A 24,852-nucleotide genomic window follows, 5' to 3' on the forward strand; every position below is an offset into this window, starting at 1 on the left:
CGAAATCGACCAACCAAGCGCCTTCGCCCGAGACCATCTGCTTTAATTTACAAGCGTCAGTTTTACAAGCGGTTTTGGTTGGAAAATGACGATCCAATCACGGCCTAATATCATGGGTTGGTCGGAAGATCATATGGTTTCATGTCTAACCTACCCGACTTGTCGTATAGGCTATGAATGAAACATCAGAAGATGAACTTCTTAAGCACGGAAACAACAGAAGAGGATGATCTTCTTAACAAGCAAATCACTGGCATTAGATCGACATGCAAAACAATACGAATTCTCAGGAGGCACGGTGAACAGCTCGTGATGCCGCATGCCACAACATTCCAAGCTCAACTTTGCAATCAAACACAAGGCCTGGCATTACATAGACAATATTCAGAACAAACTCTTAACACAAGAATATCTCAGCAGAGTAACTATTTACTTCTAAACTGAACACAGGAATAGGAAAAAACACTCGACGCTGCTCACAGCAAGGGCGTCCCACTCAAAAATATCAAATGCATGTCTTCTGGCTAACATCAATGAGCAAATTTCGACAAGGTTTTCCAATTCCAATATATTAAACTAACGTCTTCTTGCTAACATCAATGATTAAACTTTGACAAGCTTTTCCCGTTCAAAATATGTAATGCCTATGATCGTTGAGTCCTGTCGTAGCTTCTTGTACTTGTTTGGGCACTTTTTGCCCAGGGCACTCCACGTGTTATTAAATTGCCAATGGTCTCTGCAGACTAGTCATGTCACCGGTGTCTAATAATACTCTGTAAAGCTTCTCGGTCATTCCTTCTGTAATGTAGCGCAAACAGCGACTGCTTCTTTCTGCAAAGTGGAACGACCAACTGGACCCAGTAATGCAGCTGTTTGCCTTGGACACATTGGCTCCTTTTGTGCAGTTTAACTAAAATCGAAGTCGGAATAAAACCGAGCTTTAATTTTGATATCCCTGTAAGCAACAATAGGTATAAGGGAAACAATTACTGAGAAATAACGGTTGATGACTTGTACTCCCAGAAGAAAAGCATCTACTGATCTACTTTATCTTAATGGTAAACAAAGCAGGAGAGTAGCAATTCTCCATCAGTGTGATTCATTCATATTGACTGAGACATTATCTTAACAATGCCTTGTTTCAACATGTATAAAGAACGACAAAGCAGAAAAGTACCATTCCTAAAACAATGCAACTGATTCATTTTAACAGAGACATTATCTTAACAATACCTTGGTTAAACATGTAGAAAGAACTACAAAGCAGGATAGTACCATTCCTAACAAGTGTTGCAGTTTTGAACTAAGATTCAGTAGTTAATTAATTCTGAGAGTGCCATTGCTTAATTTTACTAGCGGCATTAGATTAACGAAAAGCATAAACAGTTCCAGGGGAGAGTGGGCGCAACAACAGTATGTGCTTCCATCTACTTATAAAGGGGCTAATGTAGAGTTTGTTGTAACAAAGCAACAAGCATCATGTCTGGGTTGGTCCCATTTTTGTTCACTACTTAATGGGAAAAGACAGCAATACAATAGCTTCAATTCAACATTTATTTAAAACAGTACCAATACAAGTAGCACAACATCTCAAAGCACACTGCACAATCATGTGGATGAAGGCCTGTACTGACCTTTCATGAGACCGACAAAGGTAAAATACGAATCTCGATCTCCTTTTGTGCAGTTCCACCAAAATTAAGCAAAGTCACCGGTGTGACATTCAAGTTGAACTGCACAAAACACTCTTAAAACATAAGTGTTTCGAGTAGCGAAGCAAAATGTCGCAATAGCAAAAAGTTGAATCGATAGCCCTGTTTTAACAGAGGCAAAAAAGGAAACAATTACTTGCTGATAAAGGAGGATGAAACAAACGGTGACAGAAAGAAGCATCTAACTTATCTTGGATGGAAAACAAAGTAGGACAGTAGCATTTCTAAAACGGTTGCATTGATTCATATTAACAGAGACATTCTCTTGAAACAACATTCATTAAAAAATGTACAGCCCCGTTGATGAGGAAGGCCAAATTGGCCGACCGCACAGGGCCCCAAAATTTTGGGGGCCCTAGTCCAGCAAGTAATATGTATAAGGCCCAGCCAAAAACGCAATCTCAGGCAGCCCATTCTAGCGATCCCAGGCACGAACGCACCTAGATCTTGCAGCCCGTTTTCCTTCCGTAACTCCTGTCCCGATTCCATCGCACGCAGTCGAAATGGCAGCAGGGATAGACGGCGGCTGAGTGCCTGGTCGACGGCGGCTGAGCCACAGACGCACCGAGCAGGCAGGGGGCGACGCCCTGTACGCGATATGCGGCCGCCGACCGGCCATGCCCCAGCGCACATAATCCCTTGATCCCTTCCCTTGCCAGGGTAAGTTCTTGAATCTTGATTCTTGTCACGCACTGGTTCTTGTAGTTGTAGACAAAGCGTCCAAGCCCTAATTTATTTCGTCAGTGTAGACAGTAGGTTGTAGGCTACTTTTTTGTTAAAGGAAAAATTCAAAATCTTACATCTGGGTGAAGTCCTTTTGTATTTTCTTATAGCTATAATTCTCAGAGTTTCAATTGATTCAGATATGTTTGTCTTATTAAACAGAAAGAATCATGCATCTAGGAAGGAGGTATGATTCTGGTGCTTCAAAGCGAAGGAAGAAACAAAAAGTAAAAGAAGATACTCGAAAACAAAAGGGCGCTCTCGATAAATTTGTTGTGAAAGAACCTCAACCCAATTCTGAAAACCAAACTGTAGATGCTAATATTGATGATGCACCTAGTGGTGATCCAGAAGAGGCTGAGGCTCACATTGGTGAAACTAATGAAGGTGATGATATTAACAATGTTGACGAAGGTGATGATTCTAATCATGTTGATGAAGGTGCTAATATTGTTGCTGAAGGTGATGATTCTAATCATGTCGATGAAGGTGCTAATATTGCTGCTGAAGGTGATGATGCTAAGGTTGCTGATAACACAAATAATTCTGTTCAACCTAATATATTTGATCCAAGAACATGGGATGCACTTGATCCTACAATGATTGATATTTTGGTGCAAAAAGGTCCTAAAAGAGACTTGTCTATTGAGCATGGTCCTACAGACAAATTTGGTAGAAGGTTTTCTATACTAGCGTACACTAGAGTTCTCTCGAATGGAGAAAAGTGTGATAGAGAGTGGCTTGTGTACAGCAAAGTGCTTGACAAAGTATTTTATTTTTGCTGCAAATTATTAAGGAAGGGACATGTGAGAGGTCAGTTAGCAAATGATGGCTTCAGTGACTGGCATCATCTTATCAGTAGACTCAAAGAGCATGAAAATGGTAGAGAACATGTCACAAATATGAGTAGTTGGTATGATTTGCGCCTCAGGTTGGAGAAGAATCAAACAATTGATAAAGTTGCTCAGCAAGAACTTGAAAAGGAAAGGGAGCATTGGAGAAAAGTTTTGCTCAGGATTCTTTTGATTGTGAAATTTCTTGCGGAACATAATATAGCATTTCGTGGCAGTAATAGCAAGGTGTACCAAGATAGTAATGGAAATTTCTTAGGATTGGTTCAAATGTTGGCAGAATTTGACCCAGTTATAAAAGAACATGTCGACCGCATCACAAGTGATAAAATCCGTGATCATTATCTTGGTCCTTCCATCCAGAATGAACTAATAAATTTGCTCGCTGCTGCAATCAGGTCTGAAATCGTTAAGAAGGTACAAGAAGCAAAGTATTTCTCCGTTTTACTTGACTGTACTCCCGATGCAAGCCACCAAGAGCAGATGTCTTTGATAATTAGGTATGTTGATGCATCTTCAGGTTCTTTTTGCATTGAAGAATCATTCTTAGGTTTTTTGGATGTGAATGATACCACTGGGCAAGGATTGTTTGATGCTCTAAAAAATGAATTGAAAACTCTTGACCTTGATATTGACAATCTGATAGGGCAAGGATATGATAATGGCTCAAATATGAAGGGAATACATAAAGGGGTACAAAGTAAAGTCTTGAAAATAAATTGGAGAGCTTTTTATTCAGCTTGTGGTTGTCATAGTCTGAATTTGACAATATGTGATATGGCAAAGTCTTGTCGTAAAGCATCTGATTTTTTTGGAGTTATCCAACGCATCTACACAACATTTGCTAACTCTACTAAAAGATGGCAAATTCTCAAAAATAACATATCAGGAGTGACTCTCAAGTCATTGTCATCTACTAGGTGGGAGAGTCGTGTTGATAGTGTTAAGGCTATAAGGATTCAACTACCAGAAATAAGGGAGGCTCTACTACAAGTGGCTGAAATTGATAAAGATCCATCGACAAGTAGTGAAGCTCAATCATTGGCAGAAAATAATCTTTGTGACTTTGAATTCTTAGTGTCAATAATCATATGGTATGAAATATTATCAGCTGTTAATTTGATCAGCAAAGAGTTGCAGTCAAAGGATATGCTTATTGATTTTTCTATTGAGTCTGTAAAGGGCTTGATTTCTTTCTTCACTAAGTATAGAGAATCTGGCTTTCCAAAAGCATTGGAAGCTGCAAAAGAAATTGCAAAGGAGATGGATATTAATCCAGAGTTCCGCACCAAGCGTAAAATCAAGAGAAAAAGGCAATTTGGTGAGGGTGCAGATGATTCATCTATTGTTTCACAATCAGCAGAGGAGTCATTTAGGGTCAATTATTTTCTGCATATTGTTGATCAAGCTATAGTTTCACTTAACACGAGATTTGAACAGTACGAGGGGTACGAAAAAATATTTGGTTTCTTGTTTACTTCAGATAGACTGCGATCCTTGGATGACAAGAGTTTATTGGTTGCGTGTGTTAATCTTGAAGATGCACTTAAGAGTGGAGAACATAAAGATATTGATGGACTTGAATTGTGTTGCGAGCTACTTTTTCTGCAGGGCTCACTTCAGAAATCTATGGGCCCACTTGATATTTTGAACTTTTTGAAGAAGCGTTCCTTAATCTATCCTAATGCTGTTATCGCATACAGAATTTTGTTAACCATTCCTGTGACAGTTGCATCTGCGGAAAGGAGCTTTTCTAAACTCAAGTTGTTGAAATCCTACTTGCGTTCTACAATGACACAAGAAAGACTGAATGGATTGGCAACAATAGCACTTGAAAATGATGTCTTGGAGAAGATTAATTATGAAGATTTGATCGAAGATTTCATATCAAGAAATACTAGAAGAATGCTGCTTTTTGGTAGAAAATGAGGTCAGTTTATAAGTTTATTCCTTCAGTACCATATTTACTATTTTACTGTTAGTATTTGATATATTTCCTAAATATTGCAACAATAAGATATATTTGAAGTTAAATAATTAAGTGGGAGTATGCTTTACTTGCATTAGTTCTTCAGTTATATATGGTTTAAAAAAATAGGGCCCTATTTTGATTTTCGTCCCGGGCCCCCAAATTTCTGGAGACGGCCCTGAAAATGTAATTTACTTTTAATAGTGGCATTGCTTCAATTTTCCGGCGGCATTCTTAGATTAACAACAGCAAAATAGCTGTATGGGACATGCCAGCACCATGTGCGTCCACACGTATAAATGGGTGATGCAGAGTATGTAGCCAAGCAGCATATATGCGCTGGTCCCATATTTGTTCTCTTTGAACCTTCTTCCTATGTGAGGGTAGCAAATCTTGTCCTGCACAAACTACCCGACCCCCCAGTTTCTTTCCCTTTTCAACAAAGAGATCGGTTCCTTACAGATGTGTGTACTGGGTTACCCCCTTTTTCCCTTTTCGACCTACAAAGCGGCTGGATAGCCAGTCTATACTACTTTCCGCCCCTCCTTTCCTCATTGAACCACATCCTAGATTCTTGCTCCAGCCCACCGCACCCTTCTTTCCTCTTTGAACCAAGACCTAGATTCGACTACAGATCGAAAAAGATCCACATGCAGCTAGAGCAACGACGGTTTCAAAGAAACTTATACCTTAGGGTCGTCGGGATGTGGCAAGGCGTGCGGTGGGAGGGCGGATCTGCCCACACTACGTACGGCAGCGAGGAAGAAGGGGTCGGTGGCCCTCCCGCACAGGCACTGCGTGAAAGAGAATAGCGCAGCCGGCAATGGATTGCCTCTCTCGCCGAAGGCGATAGAGTGAATGCTGCACTTCCTCCCCTTCCTGGTGCGACGGGATACGGACGCCTCCTTCACCGGCTGTGAGGGGGGAGAGAGAGACAAGAGGCCAACGCAGTCTTGTTTAGATCTAGTGAAGAGAGGGTGAGAGACTGTGAATATAGCAAACCCTAGCAAATGAACGTTGAGCCTCCAGTGTGTAACATATATGTAGTGCGGCGAGCGTGTGGAGAGTGCAAACCCTAGCGAACAAGCACTGAGGCTCCCGCTTACATATATACTACTGTAGTACGGACTGAGCTCCGGTGCCTTCACTGCACTTGCTTTTAGCTGTATGACAGGTGAGCCAGCCACATTTTGGGCCCACCTGTCATAAATCCAAAGGCAGGTGCACTAAGTCAATGAAGCTGCGTCCATATAGTACTCTCGTGTATACGACTAATATATAGTGGAGTGGTTTTCTTATTCTCTCCATAACAATCGTTTTAAATTGTGTAAGTACGAAACGAAACTCTTTATTTAATGTACAGTGAAGAAAACTAGTACTACTTCCGATGAACTAACGATCCACGCCCACGCGTCCTGGTCGCACTTCCTGTCCTTCACGTGTGGTACACTACCCTCCCTTAAGTGAACAACCACACATGTGCCAAATTATCGGAAACGTGTGAGAGTGTGTACAAATAAAGAATTTTAATTTCAATTATCGGAAAGGTTTGAGAGTATTACAAAGTTTGACTTCAGTCGAATCTAATATGCGGAGTAAATAAAAATGGAGGGCTACTACGTCCATCCGGGTTTTTAGTCCACACCATTTTTTAAATCAAAGTTAATAGCTGGACAAATAAAATTACAGGGGAGCTGGAGACAAAGTTGTGAGAAGGCTTAGAAATCAATACAAAACTTATGCTCTTAGTACCAACGTCGATCCTTCTTCGAGGAAACATTTGGTTCATAGCCAATTGTGTGATATAATTGCACCAACGTGAAAGACGACTACGTCTCCAACGCAACCAAGGTGAACTAACGAAGGATATCATCTTTGTGCGTAACAAGCAAAGAGCACTGATGGAAGACAGGTTGTTTTTCATTGAAAATCGATCAGCTTCACCAGCCGACGCAACCATGAGGCGCAACCATGAGCATCGATAGGTCATCGTGGTGATGCATCATCCATTTGGCATCAAGTTTGGGTGAGGCACCTATGAAGTTCGACAAATCCTCACTGTGGTCTGTTTCTTCTCAGTAATCAAGCTCGAGGAAGGAAGAACCACGTGGCAGAGGACAGTGAGGCGGAACAACAATGGCCATCCAATTTTGTGCAGTTCCACTAAAATTGAGGAAGACGTGCCCAGGTATGGAGACACGCATCGCTGTTTCCAAAAATATAAAAAAGGGTTAGCAACAACATCTCAATTGTCAATAAGAATTAATGAAAAGTACACCAACAAACAGAAGCATCATAATTATCTTGATGGGAACTAAACCAGGATACCCGAGAAAAAAAGCATTTCTTCATTTAACCAGTGATAGTACTACCACCATATGGACAATGACCGCACAACCACCATGTACTTTTTGTCGAAACAACATGTATACCTCCACCGAGGCATAAATCAGGACAACTTTTCGAGTGGCATTTCCTCTATAATAGTACTAGTAGGTGATGTTGGACCAGCCGACGAACCCTAGCTACTATGCATGGGGAGCTGGGGAGTAGTCGCATAGAAGAAAACCCGCACGCAGCGACCTGGGGAGCTGGACCAGTACAAGAAGTTATACCTCAGGTGGGCGAGATGTCGTTTAGGCAGGCGGGCGGGATCTGCCCACATGACGGCAGCGAACAAGGGCACGGATGATCTTCGTCCGCGCCAGCGCCGGCTCCGAGAGGACGGTGTGCATCGGCTTCCTCCGTCGTCAACGCTGCACCTCCTCACCTCCCGCAGCGGATGGGATTCGGCCGGATCTGTGACCACAGTGAGGAGAGAGATAGAGTGGACACTGTCATCTTGTTTTGATATGGAGAGGGTGAGAGAGCGAGATGCGAGAAACTCTATCAAACAAGAGGCTATAATGGAGTAAAAAAATCTCTCCATAGCAGTGGTTTTAAATAGAATACGCGCGTTCCCGGAAAAAAGAAACGAAAACTGGCGGACAATTTTTCTAACGTACCAAGAAAGAAAACTCGATCAAAAACACGCCCCGCTTCCAGGTCACGAGAGTCGTCGCGCACACACACATAGACATAGACATGCATATCCATGTTTACGTAAAATTCCATTTCCATCTCCATCTCCAATCATATTTGTCCAACTGGCACATTATTTACGTTGTTAATTATATACGCAGCAATATTAACGTACAACATCTCTTGTTTGCGCACGTCCGGACCGCTGCCACTGCCGGTCCTGACCAACCCGAACCCTCTTCATCACCCGCGCGTGCTTCCCGCCCGAAACGGTCAGTGCCGCATTCATGCCCGGCCAGAGCGGACGCGACCTCTCACTGGCGCCGACATTGAAGCGGCACGCCGGCCGAGAGAGCATCGCCCGCGCCGCTTCCGGGTGCACGCGGCTGCTCGGCGTTCAAAGGTCGCAATAGTCGGCTACAACATGCATGTAAAAAGTTCTTGGGAGTCCGTGCTACAGCTAGTTGTCCTCCCCCTACTCGTCAATCTCTTCCAGTAGTGCTAGTACTCCATGGCGCGATCCATCGACAAGCTGGCGGGAAAGTTATCGTATACTCGGTTTGCGGTGAGTGGCATGCCGAGCGACCGTGTGGGGTCGAGCCGTGGAGGAGGGTGAGACACGAACACGACAGACGTGATTTAAACGTTGGTTTTGCTCGATGGCGCGATCCAACGAAACGAAACGTTGGTTTCTCTCCGTTTCCATTTTTTCTCTGAAAAAACGGAAACTTTCCACTCCATTTTCATTCCTATTCCAAGGTTGCCCCGTTACAACATTCCATCAAATACAAAGGAAAACTAACATGCATGCTGATGCATCTCAATGATTCACAGATCATAGCCAATATTTACTTCACAACTAAAGAAAAAAGTTGTGAGAGCGTGTATGAAAGAAAAACTACTGATGGGGTCACTACGACTTAAACCCTAAACCCTAAACATGATTTAATTTCCTGGCCAGGTAGAACCTGTCGAAGGAAAGACGGCCGGCACCCTCGGATCATACGATGCTTTTGTGCAATTCCACTAAAATCAACCTGAGCATCCCTAATGGCAAAGATATTGAAGAAGTGTGATTAAAATAATAGTACTGGCACTAGTTCATGAGACATAAACTCATCACAAGTAGAATCCGGTAGAAGTAGAGAAAGATCGACATGGAGATGGAGCTACGGCAGTGGAGCAAGCCGGCTCCAAAAGGAAGATGGACTACCTGGGACGTCGGGCTGTAGCTAGAAGGGCGGTTGGGACGCGGCATCGGCCCATACCGCGGTGACCCCCGACTGGGACGCACCGACTGTGGGTTTTCTCCCTCGCCGATGTCGACCGCGTCTACGCAGAACATTGTTCCCTTCCCCCAGCTACAGGATCAGGCCCGTCGTTCTATGCTTGTGAAGAGAGCAACCTAAGCAAGCAGCCTTGTAGCTTAGGCTCCTGCTAGTGTATATATAGTGGTTTTCTTTTTCTCTCCATATCAACCATTTTATATTGCGTACGTGTCATTCAAGAGTGAAATGATGGTTGCTTCTTCCGACTAACTTACTGTGTGATTTGACTGCTCCTTAGTGGCCCCTACATGTACTCCCCCTACGTGTATGCAACAGTCACACGTACACATGGATGCAAAAACGCGTGCGACGCCCTAATGCATGTGTCGGGTGGTAGGTGCGACATATGCCAACGGATGGCTTATCATAGTGGGTGCCAGTAAGACGTCGCTGGTGCCTGGAAATGGGATGAGGCGAAGACATGCACGCCAGCGAATCTTACCCAGGTTCGGGGCTCTCCGAGGAGATAACACCCCTAGTCCTGCTCTGCGGGGTCTCCGCATGATCACTAGATCAGAAAGAGTAGCTACAAATGCTCCTAGAGCTGTTGGGTTCAAGGGAGAAGAAGAACAAGGCTAGCTCTTGCTCCTCTCTCTCTCTATGGTGTGTGTGTAATGCTAAGAAGCCAACCCTTTGCATGGGTGTCCCGGGGGGTTTATATAGGCCTACCCCCCGGGGGTACAATTGTAATCCAGCTGGGCGCTGGTCCCAGCCGTCAGTGTCTACGCTCGCCGGCTTCTCCGCCGGCCGTTGGGGCCCGCCGACTGGTAGGTCCCGCCGGCTGCCGGCCTCTTGGTCGACAGGCCGGCCCCACCGCCTAGGGTCTTGTCGGCGGCTGCTTACTGTAGCCTCGCCCCTGATGACGAGGGCTCCGTCGAGGTAAGCGTGGCTACAATGTGCCGCCTCGAGGGCTCTCACTGTAGCCTTACCTCGTCGTGTCTCCTTAATGTGGCACATGCTTCGAGGGACGGGGTAGCCGGCTTCTGGGGGCCGGCTACACCCTTGGCCGACTGGGGGAGGCCGGGCCGCCTTCGCGCCTCTCTCTGGCTGAAGGGGCCCGCCGCCGTGGGCCGTACTGGCGTCTGTCGTGGGTGACGTTGAGGCCAGCATGGCTACAGTGCCGAGCCAGATGGGAGATGGCCGTCCCGTACGGCGTCCTGTGGCCATGCCTGCCTCGGGCTTCGGGGGTAGTGGGCCGCACTGTGGCCACACCCCGTCTTGTCACCGTTATGTGGGTGTAGTTTTGGTGGTTGCGGTCTTGGCCGGCTCCTTGGAGTCGGCGCTCTTCGTGGCCGACTCTGGGGAGTCGGCGTTCTTCATGGCCGGCTCTGGGGAGTCGGCATCCTCTATGGCCGGCTTCCTAGAGTCGGCCATCCCGTGGTTATCTTGGGGGGAGGTTGCTGAGGCTGGGTCATCTTCTGGGAGTCGGCTTTAGAAATAGCCGACCGGGGAAGGCGGCCCAATGCTTGAAATGCTTGAAGGCCCAAAGGCCTGATAATTTTTTGGAAGAGCCAGGGTCAGTCGGTTAGGCTACCCATGGCTATTTATTCCGACAGTAGTCCCCGAAGCTGATTGGGCTTCGAGGTTGGGTAGGAGTCGAGAAGCTTAGTCAGCTTCCTATCTTGACAAGCCGGCAGCTGGGAGCCGGCCTTGGTTAGGCGCGCCGTCTTGGCCAAAAATTCTAGAGTCGGAGGGCGGGAGCTCGCCAGCGCGTGCACCGGGCCGCGGGCCGGCCACTTGCCGCCTGCGAACCACGTGGCCTCTCTCGGCCAAAAAGCCTGCCAGCCCATGCGCGCGACGGGACGTCGCCGCAGGGCGGGGGCCCGCCACGTCCACGCCCTGGCCCAGGCGTGGATCCTCTGCAGCCCGAAACTGCCCGCACATCTCCCTGCGGCAGTTTCAGCACACCTTTAGGGCGTAATAATCGCGAGACGTGGGGGGAGTGGGTGCAGTTAATCCCACGTCTCAACCCACGTCCGGCCTCCCCGGCTTCACCTTGCGAAGCTATAAGTAGGGGGAGGGGGAGAGCGGCAGGCTCACGCACGCTCCTCCTCTTTCCACCATCTTCTTCCTCCTGCCCTTTCTTGCAACAGCGCCTCGCCGCCGCGCTCTTCCACCACTCGTTCCTCCGCCGCCACGCTCATTTTCACCATGCCTCCCGCCACGGAGCAGTATGGCGGGGATTGGGACGGCTCCAATGTCCACGAGCATCACGTCAAATTCCTCCGCAAGACGTGGCGGCTGCCCGGTGCGGACAAGGTGGAGGTCCGTCTCGCGCCGGCGAAGGAGCTTACGCCGGAGCCGCGGGAGGGCGAGCGGGTGGTCATCCGCTCGCATTTCTTGCGCGGCATCGGCCTGCCCGTGAGCGCCTTCTTCCGCTCTTGGCTCGAGTTCTACCAGCTCCAGCCGCACCACCTCACCCCGAACGCGGTGGTGCTGCTGTCTGCCTTCGTCACCCTGTGCGAAGGCTACCTCGGCGTCCTCCCTACCCTCGAGCTCTAGGGGAGTTCTTCCGGCCCAAGCTGGGCACGCGCATGCAGGGCGTGTCGGCTCAGACTGGCGCCTTCATCACGATGCGGAGGGTGGCTGCCGACAACCCCTTCCCCGTCATCACGCTGATCCAGTCGGTGAAGTTATGGCAAAAGTCGTATTTCTACGTCAAGAACGTCGCCCCGCAGGGTGACTACGTCAACCTGCTGGCTTACGTAGCCGGCCCACCGGCGGGCTGGCGGCCCCAGTGGTCCTACCGGGCCGTGACGCTGACGCCGGCTGGATCCGCAGTCGTCGCCCGAGTGCGAGCGATGACCCAGTCGGAGGGCTTGTCGGGGCCCGACCTGCTGGCCGCCTTCGTCACGCGCCGGGTACTCCCGCTCCAGAGTCGCCCTCATCTGATCTGTCAGATGAGCGGCCAGCTCGATCCGATCCGGATGTGTACCAAGGACATGCCGCACGAGGAGGTGGCCTATATGGTGAACTACCTCGCGAACTGCAAACTCTCCGAAGAGTGGCAGTTCGGCAAGGAGCCGTATAGCCGAACCAATCCGGCGCCCACGGTATGTTCTCCTTGTTTCTTTCTCTTTCTCAGTTTTGTTGCCGAGTTCCTTTTGGCCGACTCTGACTAGTCGGCTTGTTTTCGACAGAGCCCTCTTCTTCGGCCTGCGGGCGGGTCGGGCGCGGAGCGCCGATTCGCCCCCGACCGGACGAAGCACGATCTAGAGGACCCCGACTTGGGGGCGGCCGCTATGGACGACAACACCGAGCCGGGTGGTGGCCAAGCCGGCGGCAAAGCAGGCGGCTCCGGGCATGGAGTCACCTTCGACGACTGGCCGGACGACGACGAGGCAGAAGTCGTCCCGCGCCGTCAGCCAGCATCTGGCCGCGGCGCAGGTTCCTCCGCTGCACCGCCTGCTCGGGGCGGCGGGCAAAAGCGTCGCGCCGCACGGGGTTTGTTCGGCAGTCGGACGAAGAAGCCCCGAGGCGGGGCAGCGGCGACTAGGCGGGAGGAGGCGGCCGCGAAGGCGGCTCGCTTCCGCAAGACGGTGAACCAACCACAGATGGTGTCGGCGTAAGTTCACACTCTTTTGTGTACTCTTTTTTCTTCCTTTTCTCTGGTGGTTCCCGAATCCTTGTCTTTTTCTCCAAACAACCAGAGCTCCATTGTCGCTCGATTGGGCGGCTGCCGCCTCCGTCGTTGAGTCGCCGAGGGGATCTGGGAGCACCACTCGCCGCGTGGACCCCCGTGCCGACCTTCAGGCGACGATGGAACGGAACGCGCGGGAGGCGCGGGAGGCGGAAGCGTGGAAGGCGGCCGCCGCTCAGGCGGCGCAGGAGGAGGAGGCGGCGAAGGCGCGCGCCGACGCCGCAGCCAAGGCCCAAGCGGAGGCGGCAGCTGCGGCGATGGCGGAGGGGGCCTTGTTGGTCACCCCACTGCGCGTCGCAGCACCTGGGGCCCCGGAGCCCCCGCCAGAGGAAGCCGGCGGTGACCAGCCGGGGCTGGAGAGGGATGACGACGTCGTCATCCTGGAGAGGGCGCTGGTGCCGACCCCGCCGACTGGGGCGGCTCAAGGCGGCCGGCCTGATCTTCCGCCTGCGCAGTCGGTGGGGGGCGAGCCAGCCGCGAGCACTGAGCTGGCGGTCCGGATGCCGCCGAGCCGGCGCGCGGGGAAGGCTGCGTCAGAGCCACAGAAGGCTGCGTCGGAGCCGCAGCCTGCCGCGGGATCTAGCTCGTCGGCCCAGGACGTGGAGGTGGCCAGCGCCACCTCGGGGTGGACGCCGGGCGGAGGGACAGCCGTGATGAATGTGGCCGCGCAGGATGTCCGGACCCGGCTCCAGGCCCAGGCTACGGCGCTGAGGCAATACACCGACGAATTCCTTGCGACGCGGGCGGCCATCCGGGTTAGTCTTCTTATCTTGCTTCTTCTTGATCTTGGTTTCTTCCGTGGGGGCGCGTCAGCACACCCACTGGGTGTAGTCCCCGAGTTCCGAGTCGGCTGCTGAGCAGGCGGCTTGGAACTTCTTAGTGGTTTTCGCTTTTCTATTCTTGTTCTTACTTCGATCTTCTGCCTGTCTTGCAGGACTACCACAATCTTCATGCGGCTGCCTTCAACTCCCAGGCTCGGGAGCTGACCCAAAAGACCGCCGACCTAACTGAGAGCCGGGGTAAGTGCTTTGTTCTTTATCTCACGTGGGGGCGCGTCAGCGCACCCACTGGGTGTAGTCCCCGAGATTCGGGCCGACTGCTGAGCAGTCGGGTCGGATCTTCCTTGACGACTTCCTCTTATTGTTTCTTCTTTTTCTGCCGTCTCTGCAGCGGCCAACGCCGGTCGGAGGGCACAGCTGGGAGAGTCTCAGACTGCCCTTCGTGCCAAGGAGGCCGAGCTTGCCGCCTTGGTGCAGGAACGCGACCGCCTGGCCAAGAAGTTGGCCAACCAGGAGGAGGGTCACAAGGCAGCTCTGAAGGCGGTGCAGGACCGTGAGGCCGTCCTCTAGGCCGAATACGAGACAGAAGCGGCTGGCTGGGCTGAAGCAAGGCAGACTCTGATCACTGGCTATGGTCAGATCGAAGATCTGGTTGACGGTAAGCCGCCTACTTCTTCGTCCTTTCTTGCCGTCTGCCGCTTTTGGCTCGTTTTTTGACTTCGTGTTTTCTCTTCTTTCTCTTTCTTTCTTGCACAGAATACTTCCCTGGCTACTCTACTGCCGCCAACCAGATCATCGAGGCCCGCCGCCAGGCGCGAAGGCAGGCTGGCTTCAAGATTGCACCAAGCGCTGGTCGTTCGCTGGAGGAGCAGCTCTTGGCGATCCAGGCTCGTCTCCAGCCGGCTCACCGACTGCTCCGCCGGCTTCAGCGTGCCGGGGCGCAAGTATTGGCCGCCCTTTGGCCCGGCGAAGTGGCTCCTCGCACCCCCAGTCGGACTGCCGACTGGCTGGAGGTGGCAGTCGGCCGCTTCGAAGCCTGGAAGGCCTCGGCGGCTCGGTTCGGCGCCAGGCGGGCGCTGGAGTTCGTCAAGGCCTGGTATCCCGGCCTGAGTCTGGATCAGCTGGCTACCTGGCGGCAGCAAGCCGACACGGAGTTGGAGCCGGCGCGGCCGGCTATCATCCGGCGGGCTTCGGCGATCGCTGACTACACCGACACCAGCGTCTTCACCCTTGAGGTAGATGACAACGGTGTCGCCCAGCCGGAGGAGTGGTTCGGGCTGAACCCAGCAGACGGTGAAGACTCGGCGGAGGAGATCGACTCTAGCGACGAGGGCGAGGAGGAGGAGGAGGAGGAGGGTGAAGACGCCGAGCCGGATGGTGGAGCGGCCGACCGGCCTCAACCTGACCGCGCCTCCAGCACCACGTCACGCGCGGGTGCGTCGCCTGCCACCGGTGGTGACCAAGCCGGGACCCACCAGCCGGCCACTCCTTCAGCCGGCGACGCCATCTCCACCGACCAGTCCGGCTCCCGCACCGCGCCTTAGTCTAGCTTGCTATCTTTTGTTTTCCTGTCTTGTCACTTTTGGAACAATATTCTGTTAAGTCTGCACAATTCCACCCACTGGGGGTGTATTCGAACTTATGTCTATTGCCGGCCTGTTGGGGGCTTTATATGTACATATGACTTATACATGCATTTGGCTTTTCCTCATACTTTGCTTTTCATCCTACTGCTGTTTCCTTTGCCGCCCTCCCTTGGTTGTCGGCTCCCCAGTCAAACAGTTGCTCTGCAATCTGTGGCTGGAAGAGTGCTTGGCCAATTGGGAGGGCAAGTACTCTAGCTTTGTTGGATTAGAGCTAAGTGTTTAGGAAGCCGGCCAGCCGGCTGTTCTGACAGCCGGCAAGCATGGTTGGGGGCCGTCTTTTTGCTATATAAGTTCGTTAGTCCTTAGCCGTTTTTCGTGTGGGCATCCTTTCTGCCTTGGCTCTTGCTAGTCGGACAGTCGATTCTTCGAGCTGTGACTTTCAACAAGAGAGGACTCGGGAGCCGGCACACTACTTGTCTGACTTCAGGTAGAACTTTTAATATAGCTCAAGGCGGCCAGTCCCCGGGCCGACTAGTCGAACCCGGTGCCAGACAAGAAATCAAATGTAATAATACATTCACGGATATGACACTCGTCATTCATAAATAAATGAAGGCAGTCCCCAAGTACCGCTCGGGGGACCTGTTGGTTTGTACTTAATACAAAAGGGGAGCATGATACATACTGCTTTCAACTGTAAAATCTTCTCAGGAGGTTCGCGTTCCATGGTCGCTCCGACTCCTTGCCGGAGTCATCTCTCTTGCGTGCTCTTGGTTTTTGCGCGTCGATCAAGTAGTAGGAGTCGTTGCCTAGTGCCTTGCTGACGACGAAGGGGCCTTCCCAAGGGGTCGAGAGCTTGTGCTGGCCGGCTGTTCGCTGGATCAGCCGGAGCACAAGGTCGCCCTCTTGGAAGGATCTCGGCTTGACCTTGCGGTTGTGGTAGCGGCGCAGCCCTTGCTGGTAGATGGCGGACTGGCTGAGTGCTAACAGCCGGCCTTCTTCTAGTAGGTCGACGCCGTCTTCTCTTGCTTCCTTGGCCTCCGCCTCCGTGTACATGGTGACCCGAGGCGAGTCGAACTCGATGTCAGTTGGGATGACAGTCTCGGCACCATATACAAGGAAGAACGGAGTGAAGCCGGTTGACTTGTTGGGTGTAGTGCGCAGACTCCAGAGGACAGCCGGCAGCTCATCGAGCCAGCAGCCGGCCGATCGCTCCAGTGGTACAACCAGTCGGGGCTTGATGCCGGAGAGGATGAGTCCATTTGCTCGCTCGACCTAGCCGTTTGACTGCGGGTGGGCAACGGACGCTAAGTCCAGTCGGATGCCCTGCGTTGCGCAGAAACGCACCAGTGCTCCTTTGGCGAAGTTCGTGCCATTGTCGGTGATGATGCTGTGCGGCACGCCGTACCGAGTAGTGATGTCGGTGATGAATGTTACGGCAATCGGCCCGTTCAGCTTCTTGATCGGCTTCACTTCGATCCACTTGGTGAACTTGTCCACGGCGACAAGTAGATGTGTCAAGCCGCCGCGGGCTGTCTTGAAAGGGCCCACCATGTCCAGTCCCCAGACGGCAAAGGGCCAGGTGAGGGGAATGGTCTTGAGTGCAGAAGCCGGCAGGTGTTGCTTGGAGCTGAAGACTTGGCATCCTCTGCAGCTCTTGACTATCTGTTTGGCATCTTCCAAGGTAGTCGGCCAAAAGAAACCATGGCGGAAAGCCTTGGCCACAAGTGATCTTGAGGCTGCGTGGTGGCCGCATTCTCCTTGGTGGATATCCTTGAGGATTGCCACTCCTTTTTCTGGCTCGACACAACGCTGGAAGACTCCAGTGACGCTGTGCTTCACAAGCTCTCTGTTGATTATTGCATATGCTCCGGCTCGTCATTGCACTAGTCTTGCTGAGATCTCATCAGCCGGCAGCTCTCTGCTGACTAGGAACTTGAGGATGGGCTGGGCCCATGATGGAGCTGTGACTTCTTCTTCTGTTAGTGTAGCCACCAGGACTTGGGTGGGTGGGTTGGGTGGCGTGGAATTGGAGTCGGCCACCGCTTCTTCCGTTGCTGCAGTCCCCGGGCCGACTGCTGCAGTCCCCGGGCCAGGTTCTGAAGTCCCCGGACCGGGTGCGACTACGGCAGTCCCCGGGCCAGTTGTCGGTGTCTCCGTGCCGCCTGCGGGGTTCCTCCAGTCGGATCCGGCTGCATCTGGCACAGGCAGTACAAAGATTGAGTCCGACTCTAGAGACAGCTTGATGGACGGCTTGAGGAGGCGCTGGAGGGAGACGCCAGTCGGTATGGCTTGTCGGGTGGAGCCGATCCGTGCTAGGGCATCTGCTTGGTCGTTGTCGGCCCTTGGCACGTGAAGGAACTCGCACCCTTCGAAGTACCCGCTGATCTGCTGGACGAGGAATCGATAGCTCGCCATGTTCGCGTCCTTGGCGTCCCAATCGCCAGACGACTGCTGGACCACCAAGTCTGAGTCGCCGTAACATAGGATCCGGCGTATGCCGAGCTCTTTGGCTAGCCGGAGCCCATGTACGAGCGCCTCGTACTCGGCCACGTTGTTGGAGGCGGCGAAGTGGATTTGCAGCGTGTACTTGAGCTTGTCGCCTTTGGGAGAGGTGAGGACAATGCCGGCTCCCAAGCCGATGCGCATCTTGGACCCTTCAAAGTGCATCCGCCAATGGGTAGAGTCGGGAGCCGGCGGTAGGTACTGGGTCTCGGCCCAGTCGATGAGGAAGTCGGCCAATGCTTGGGACTTGATGGCAGTGCGGGGTTGGTAGAAGATCGTGTAGGGCGCCAGTGCAATGGCCCATTTGGCCACCCGGCCGGATGCATCCCGGCTGCCTATGATCTCGGAGCGGGGCGGTGCACACGACCGTGATGGGATGCTCTTGGAATTAGGGCTTCAGTTTCTTGGCCGTGAAGTATACTCCATAGCACATCTTCTGGTAGTGCGGGTAGTTCTGTTTTGAGCTGGATAGCACTTCGCTTAGGTAGTACACCGGCCTCTAGACTAGCTGGGCTCGGCCTTCTTCCGGGCGCTGGACCACAACAACAGTACTGACCACTCGGCTAGTCGCGGCGATGTAGAGGAGCATGGGCTCCTTTTCAGTCGGCGCTGCCAGGACAGGCGGAGTGGTCAGCATTTTCTTCAACTCATGGAAGGCTTGGTCGGCTTGGTCATTCCACTCGAAGTGAGTGGACTTCTTCATGAGTCGATACAGGGGGAGAGCCTTCTCTCCTAGTCGGCTGATAAAGCGGTTTAGGGAGGCCAGACATCCGGTGAACTTCTGCACATCTCGCAATTTTGTGGGAATCTCCATCCTCTCGATGGCCTTGATCTTCACGGGGTTGCACTCGATGCCGCATTCGGAGACCAGGAAGCCTAGCAGCTGGCCGGCTGGTACTCCAAACACGCACTTCTCGGGGTTGAGCTTGATTTGGAATCGACGCAAGTTGGCGAATGTTTCTTTGAGATCTTCCAGCAGGGTGCCGCGCTTCTCTGTCTTCACCACAATGTCGTCTACATAGACGTGGGCATTTCTGTCGAGTTGTTTCAGGAGGCATTTCTGCATGCAACGCTGAAAAGTGGCACCGGCATTCCTCAAGCCGAATTTCATAGTCAGGTAGCAAAAAGCTCCAAATGGTGTGATGAAGGCAGTCTTCAGGCGGTCAGCTGGGTCCAACTTGATCTGATGGTACCCTGAGTAGGCATCCAAAAAACTCAACAGCTCGCATCCGGCTGTGGAGTCTATCACTTGGTCAATCCGTGGCAAGGCAAACGGATCCTTGGGGCAGGCCTTGTTCAGGCTGGTGTAGTCTATACACATACGCCACTTGTTATTCTTCTTCAGTACCAGAATTGGGTTGGCAAGCCACTCTGGAAAAAACACTTCCATAATAAAGCCAGCGGCAAGGAGCCGGGCTATCTCTTCTCCCACGATTCTTCACTTCTCTTCTGACAGTCGGCGGAGGGGTTGCTTGACCGGCTTCGCGTCGGCTCGGACATGTAATTTGTGCTCGGCGAAATCCTTCGGGACACCCGGCATGTCCTTTGGGGACCATGCAAAAATATCTCGATTCTCACGGAGGAAGTCGACGAGCTCGCCTTCCTATTTACTGTCCAAGTTCGCCCCAATGACGGCGAACCTCTCCGGATTCTCCGGGTCAAGAGGTATCTTCTTCGTCTCTTTGGCAGGCTAGAAGGAGCCCTGCGCATCACAATCTTTGGGGTTGGGGGACAGGGCCGGCTGCTTGCCGGCCATGGCCACAACCCGCTCCAGCATCTTCTTCTCTTCTGCCACTACGAGGGACTCGGCCAGCCGGCTACTGGCCATGGCACACTCGATGGACTTCTTGTAATCGCCGGCTACCGTGATGATCCCCTTCGAGCTCGGCATCTTCATCTTCAGGTAGGCGTAGTGGGGCACAGCCATGAACTTGGCCAGAGCAGGTCGGCCAAGCAAAGCATGGTAGGGGCTCTCCAGATCCACTACTTCGAACCAGATCGCTTCTCGGTGAAAATGATCTTTGTCTCCGAAGAGAACATCCATTTTAATCTTGCCGATTGGGGAGCAAGACAAGCCGGGAACGATACCATGGAACACGGTTCGGCTTGGCATAAGCTGCTTCGCCTTGATGTTCAGCTTCTCCATGGTATCGCGGTACAGTATATTGATACTGCTTCCGCCATCTATCAGGACGCGGGAGAATCGGGCAGCTCGCCTCTCCGTCGCGAGGGTGACGTCCAAGACCAGTGCATAGGAGCCAGGGGATGGCATCACCTCTGGGTGGTCGGCCTCCAGCTGATTGGCTTCTCTAATCAGTGCATGAACTCGGGAGCGCTAGAGGCGACAGCATTGACCTCTTGATGTTGACGGCGCCGACTACGCTTGTCATCGGCTTGGCTGGTGAAGACGACGTAGGCGGCGTGTTCTTCAGGGAACTCATCTTGGATGGCTCCGACTGCCGGCCAAGCCGCCGGCTGCTGGGGGGCTAGAGGCGGCGGGCCGGGAGGCGGAGGCGGCAACAATCCTTCGCCCTTGGAGATTCGTGTGAGCCAGTGGCATTTTCGGGTCGTGTGGTTGGACGGCTTCGCGCCGCTGTGGAACTTGCAGGGGGCGTCGAGAGTCTGCTCGTAGGAGAAAGCCGGCCTGCCACCCTTCTTCTTGGGAGCGGGCCGTTCTTCGGGCTGCTCATCTTCAACTGTGGCCACCTGCCGACTGGTGGAAGTCAGCATGGGGGCCTTGCGCTTGGGATCGTTCTGGTAGGGGCGCCGATTGGAGTCGCCAACCGGCGTCTTGGGAGTCGGAGCGATCACCTTCCCAGAGGCGTCCACTCGGAGCTCGGTCTTCATCGAGGAGTCGGCTGTGGCGTACTTGTCCGCGATGACCAGCAACTCGTCGAGGGTAGCCGGCTCATCGCAGAGGAGTCGGTGCTTGAGGAGGGTGCCCTCTCGGCACCCGGCGGTGAAGTATTCGATGGCCTGGACCTCGTGCACTCCCTCGAAGGAGTTGCGGAGCTCGGCCCACCACGTGAGGTAGTCGCGGGTCGACTCATTGGGTCCTTGGACGCACAGGGAGAGCTGGCGAGGCTTGGGAGGCCGCTTGTACGTGCTGGTGAAGTTGCGGAAAAAGACTTCCGTGAAGTCCAGCCAGCTGTTGATGCTGTAGGGCTTGAGGCTGTTGAGCCAGGTGCGCGCCGTGCCTTGCAGCATGCGGGGGACGTATTTCACGGCTACGCGCCGATTGCCGTTAGCTATGCTGACAGCAGTGGAGTAGTCGATGAGCCAATCTTCCGGCTTTACTGAGCCATTGTACTTGGGCGTGTCTCTGGGGAGCGAGAACCCTTTGGGGAAGGGCTCGTCGCGGATGCGGGGGCCAAAGCATGGCGGGCCGACATCGTCTTCTTCTTCTAACGCCAGGGATCGAGAAAGGCGGTCGATCCGGTGGCGGGCGTCGTTCTCGCCGACTCCTTCTCGGCGGCCTAGTCGGTCACCAAGAGTCGGGTGCGTGATGGGCGGCGGGGTGAGACGTCTTTCTCCTCGAGGCAGGGGAGGAGGCAGATCTCCTTGGCGTTCCACCGCTCGAGGGCGGCTTTCCGCGTCGCGCTCGATGGTGATGCGAGTCCGGCTGCCGCTAGCAGCCGGCTCCTTGTCTTTCTTCTGGCGGGCGCCGCTCGCAGTCGGCGAGCGGGACGTCGCGGCGTGCTCTCGGCGCGGGGGATGACTATCGGCGCGGGCGCCGGCTTCGTGCCGTTCTGCAGCCGCGTCGATCAGCTTCTGGATCCGTCTTGTGATGTAGGGGAGCTCATGGGCTCCCAGCCCATTTAGCTCTTCGGCGGCCGCGTGAGCGGCTCGCAGATTCTCAAGCGGGGTGGCGTAGACGGGGCGATCTGCCCCCAGCATGCTGGCAATAGCCACGCCGCGCTTCTGGATGAAGCCGGCTTGGCTCGGTCCGCTAGGCGGCGGCGTACCGAAGGCAGCGCGGTCGACTTCGCGCTGGTGGGCCTCGGTGAGGCGTCTCATGGAGGCTATCTTCTGGCCTTCCATGATGAGGGCGAGGCGGCGTGCCTCCAGGGTCTCGGCGTCGGCGTCGGCCGGGATGGGGACGGAGAGGTCATGCATCGCCGCTTGCAGGGCGTCGTGGGCGTTCTCGCCCGAGTTGTCGACGTGGCCGATGACCAACACTTCGGTGACAGCGCTGCTGCCACTGTCAGCTCAAGGGAGAGGATCGTCGAAGACCACCACGTCGGAGGGGTAGGCGTCGAGCGATGCCGCGTCGGAGTCGACGAGCATCGGGTCGGTGGAGCCGACCGACTCCACGTCTACAGCAGGCTCGCCAGAGACGTGAAGCTGGTCGAGGAGGCTGACGAGGCGGCTCTCGGGGTAGTCCGTGCCTGCATCGGACGCAGGCTCGTCGGAGATGCGAGTCTCGCCGAGAAGATCGGCAAGGCAGCTCGCCGCGCAGGCGTCGTCGACGCCTTGCAGCGCGTCGAGGCAAACGCCATCGGGCACAGTAGGCTGGCTGCGCTCGCGGGGGAGGAAGAGGGTTCCCGTCCAGAACAGGTCTCCGGACGACGGTGCACCTGGCCCCACGGTGGGCGCCAAATGTCGGGTGGTAGGTGCGACATATGCCAACGGATGGCTTATCATAGTGGGTGCCAATAAGACGTCGCCGGTGCCTGGAAACGGGATGAGGCGAAGACATGCACGCCGGCGAATCTTACCCAGGTTCGGGGCTCTCCGAGGAGATAACACCCCTAGTCCTGCTCTGCGGGGTCTCCGCATGATCACTAGATCAGAAAGAGTAGCTACAAATGCTCCTAGAGCTGTTGGGTTCAAGGGAGAAGAAGAACAAGGCTAGCTCTTGCTCCTCTCTCTCTCTATGGTGTGTGTGTAATGCTAAGAAGCCAACCCTTTGCATGGGTGTCCCGGGGGGTTTATATAGGCCTGCACCCGGGGGTACAATTGTAATCCAGCTGGGCGCTGGTCCCAGCCGTCAGTGTCTACGCTCGCCGGCTTCTCCGCCGGCCATTGGGGCCCGCCGACTGGTAGGTCCCGCCGGCTGCCGGCCCCACCGCCTAGGGTCTTGTCGGCGGCTGCTTACTGTAGCCTCGCCCCTGATGACGAGGGCTCCGTCGAGGTAAGCGTGGCTACAGTGTGCCGCCTCGAGGGCTCTCACTGTAGCCTTACCTCGTCATGTCTCCTTAATGTGGCACATGCTTCGAGGGAGGGGGTAGCCGGCTTCTGGGGGCCGGCTACGCCCTTGGCCGACTGGGGGAGGCCGGGCCGCCTTCGCGCCTCTCTCTGGCTGAAGGGGCCCACCGCCCGTGGGCCGTACTGGCATCTGTCGTGGGTGACGTTAAGGCCAGCATGGCTACAGTGCCGAGCCGGACGGGAGATGGCCGTCCCGTACGGCGTCCTGTGGCCATGCCTGCCTCGGGCTTCGGGGGTAGTGGGCCGCACTGTGGCCACACCCCGTCTTGTCACCGTTATGTGGGTGTAGTTTTGGTGGTTGCGGTCTTGGCCAGCTCTTTGGAGTCGGCGCTCTTCGTGGCCGACTCTGGGGAGTCGGCGTTCTTCATGGCCGGCTCTGGGGAGTCGGCATCCTCTATGGCCGGCTTCCTAGAGTCGACCATCCCGTGGTTATCTTGGGGGGAGGTTGCTGAGGCTGGGTCGCCTTCTGGGACTTGGCTTTAGAAATAGCCGACCGGGGAAGGCGGCCCAATGATTGAAATGCTTGAAGGCCCAAAGGCCTGATAATTTTTTGGAAGAGCCAGGGGCAGTCGGTTAGGCTACCCGTGGCCATTTACTCCGACAGCATGCATGTCCGAGCACACGACGGGACACACACGGTCACACTCAAGTGCTCAACCTACACGTGCATGCACACACATACTCAGTCAGGGTGAGCTAGTGACCGTATAAACACTGGAAAATATATATATATTGAGCGCAATGAGCGTATTATGAAGTCCACTGACCATATTTTTACAAATATATATACAGTGACAGACAGTGTATTTATCTCGTTTAAAATTAAGACAATATTAACCGGAGAGGAGGTAGTATGGACTAGCATTACTTTGCTGTGTCCCGTCAACTTGCTGAACGAGGAGAAGGTTGCAGGACGGGAGAAGCTTGCGCGCGGTGGCTCACAGGACAAGCAGAAACTTTTGACTAATGCAAGCTCTCCCTCGCTCAGGCGGTGGACGTGCAACAGTTAATTCGGTGTCAGATTGCCAGAAGCATACACTATACTACTAGTGCTATTATTGTTCGACTTCCCGAATAGGCGAATAGCCAAGCGCAAAGTAAACAGGCCAGCAAACCTTGCGGCGCATCTTCGTGCGAACCGTGCGGCGCATCTTCATGCGAACCGTGCTTGCTGCACTTTGAATGTGGCCGAGAGCTGGCTTGATGAAACACCTCGCTTCCTACTTCTTTTTTTGCGGGGTACCTCGCTTCCTAGTGACCAGTGTCTTGGTTGATCGTCCTAAGAATGCTTATATATGAATAAAGCTCTCTCATTTACCCGCAAAAAGATTAAGCCATATTAACCGGAAAGGAGGGAGTATGGACTAGCACTACTTTTAGGTGTGTCCCGTCAACTCGCAGAACGAGGAGAAGCTTGCAGGACAAGGTGAAGCTCGCTTATGCCTTTTGACTAATGCAACCTACCCTCGGTGGACATGCATCAGTCCATTCGGTGTCAGATTGTCAGAGGCATACACTGTAGTACCCAAC

General features: G+C 53.4%; 1 protein-coding gene across 1 annotated transcript; it reads left to right on the forward strand.

Annotated features, from left to right (window-relative positions):
- The first annotated feature begins 2,605 nt into the window (after nt 1-2,605).
- On the forward strand, nt 2,606-5,215 carry LOC109764922 (uncharacterized). Its single transcript, XM_073506139.1, has 2 exons — nt 2,606-3,684; nt 4,207-5,215. Exons 1-2 carry the CDS (start codon nt 2,606-2,608, stop codon nt 5,213-5,215), a joined length of 2,088 nt encoding a protein of 695 aa, XP_073362240.1.
- The last annotated feature ends 19,637 nt before the right edge of the window (nt 5,216-24,852 follow it).

The sequence above is a fragment of the Aegilops tauschii genome, chromosome 1, assembly GCF_002575655.3.
Source record: "Aegilops tauschii subsp. strangulata cultivar AL8/78 chromosome 1, Aet v6.0, whole genome shotgun sequence".
Lineage (NCBI taxonomy): Eukaryota > Viridiplantae > Streptophyta > Magnoliopsida > Poales > Poaceae > Aegilops > Aegilops tauschii.

What these genes read in the sequence shown, in the direction of transcription:
- LOC109764922 (XM_073506139.1), top strand. Translation starts at nt 2,606, where the DNA reads ATGCATCTAGGAAGGAGGTATGATTCTGGTGCTTCAAAGCGAAGGAAG. An exon ending in TTGCTCGCTGCTGCAATCAG is followed by an intron (nt 3,685 to 4,206) that starts GTCTGAAATCGT and finishes GTCATCTACTAG; the next exon opens with GTGGGAGAGTCGTGTTGATA.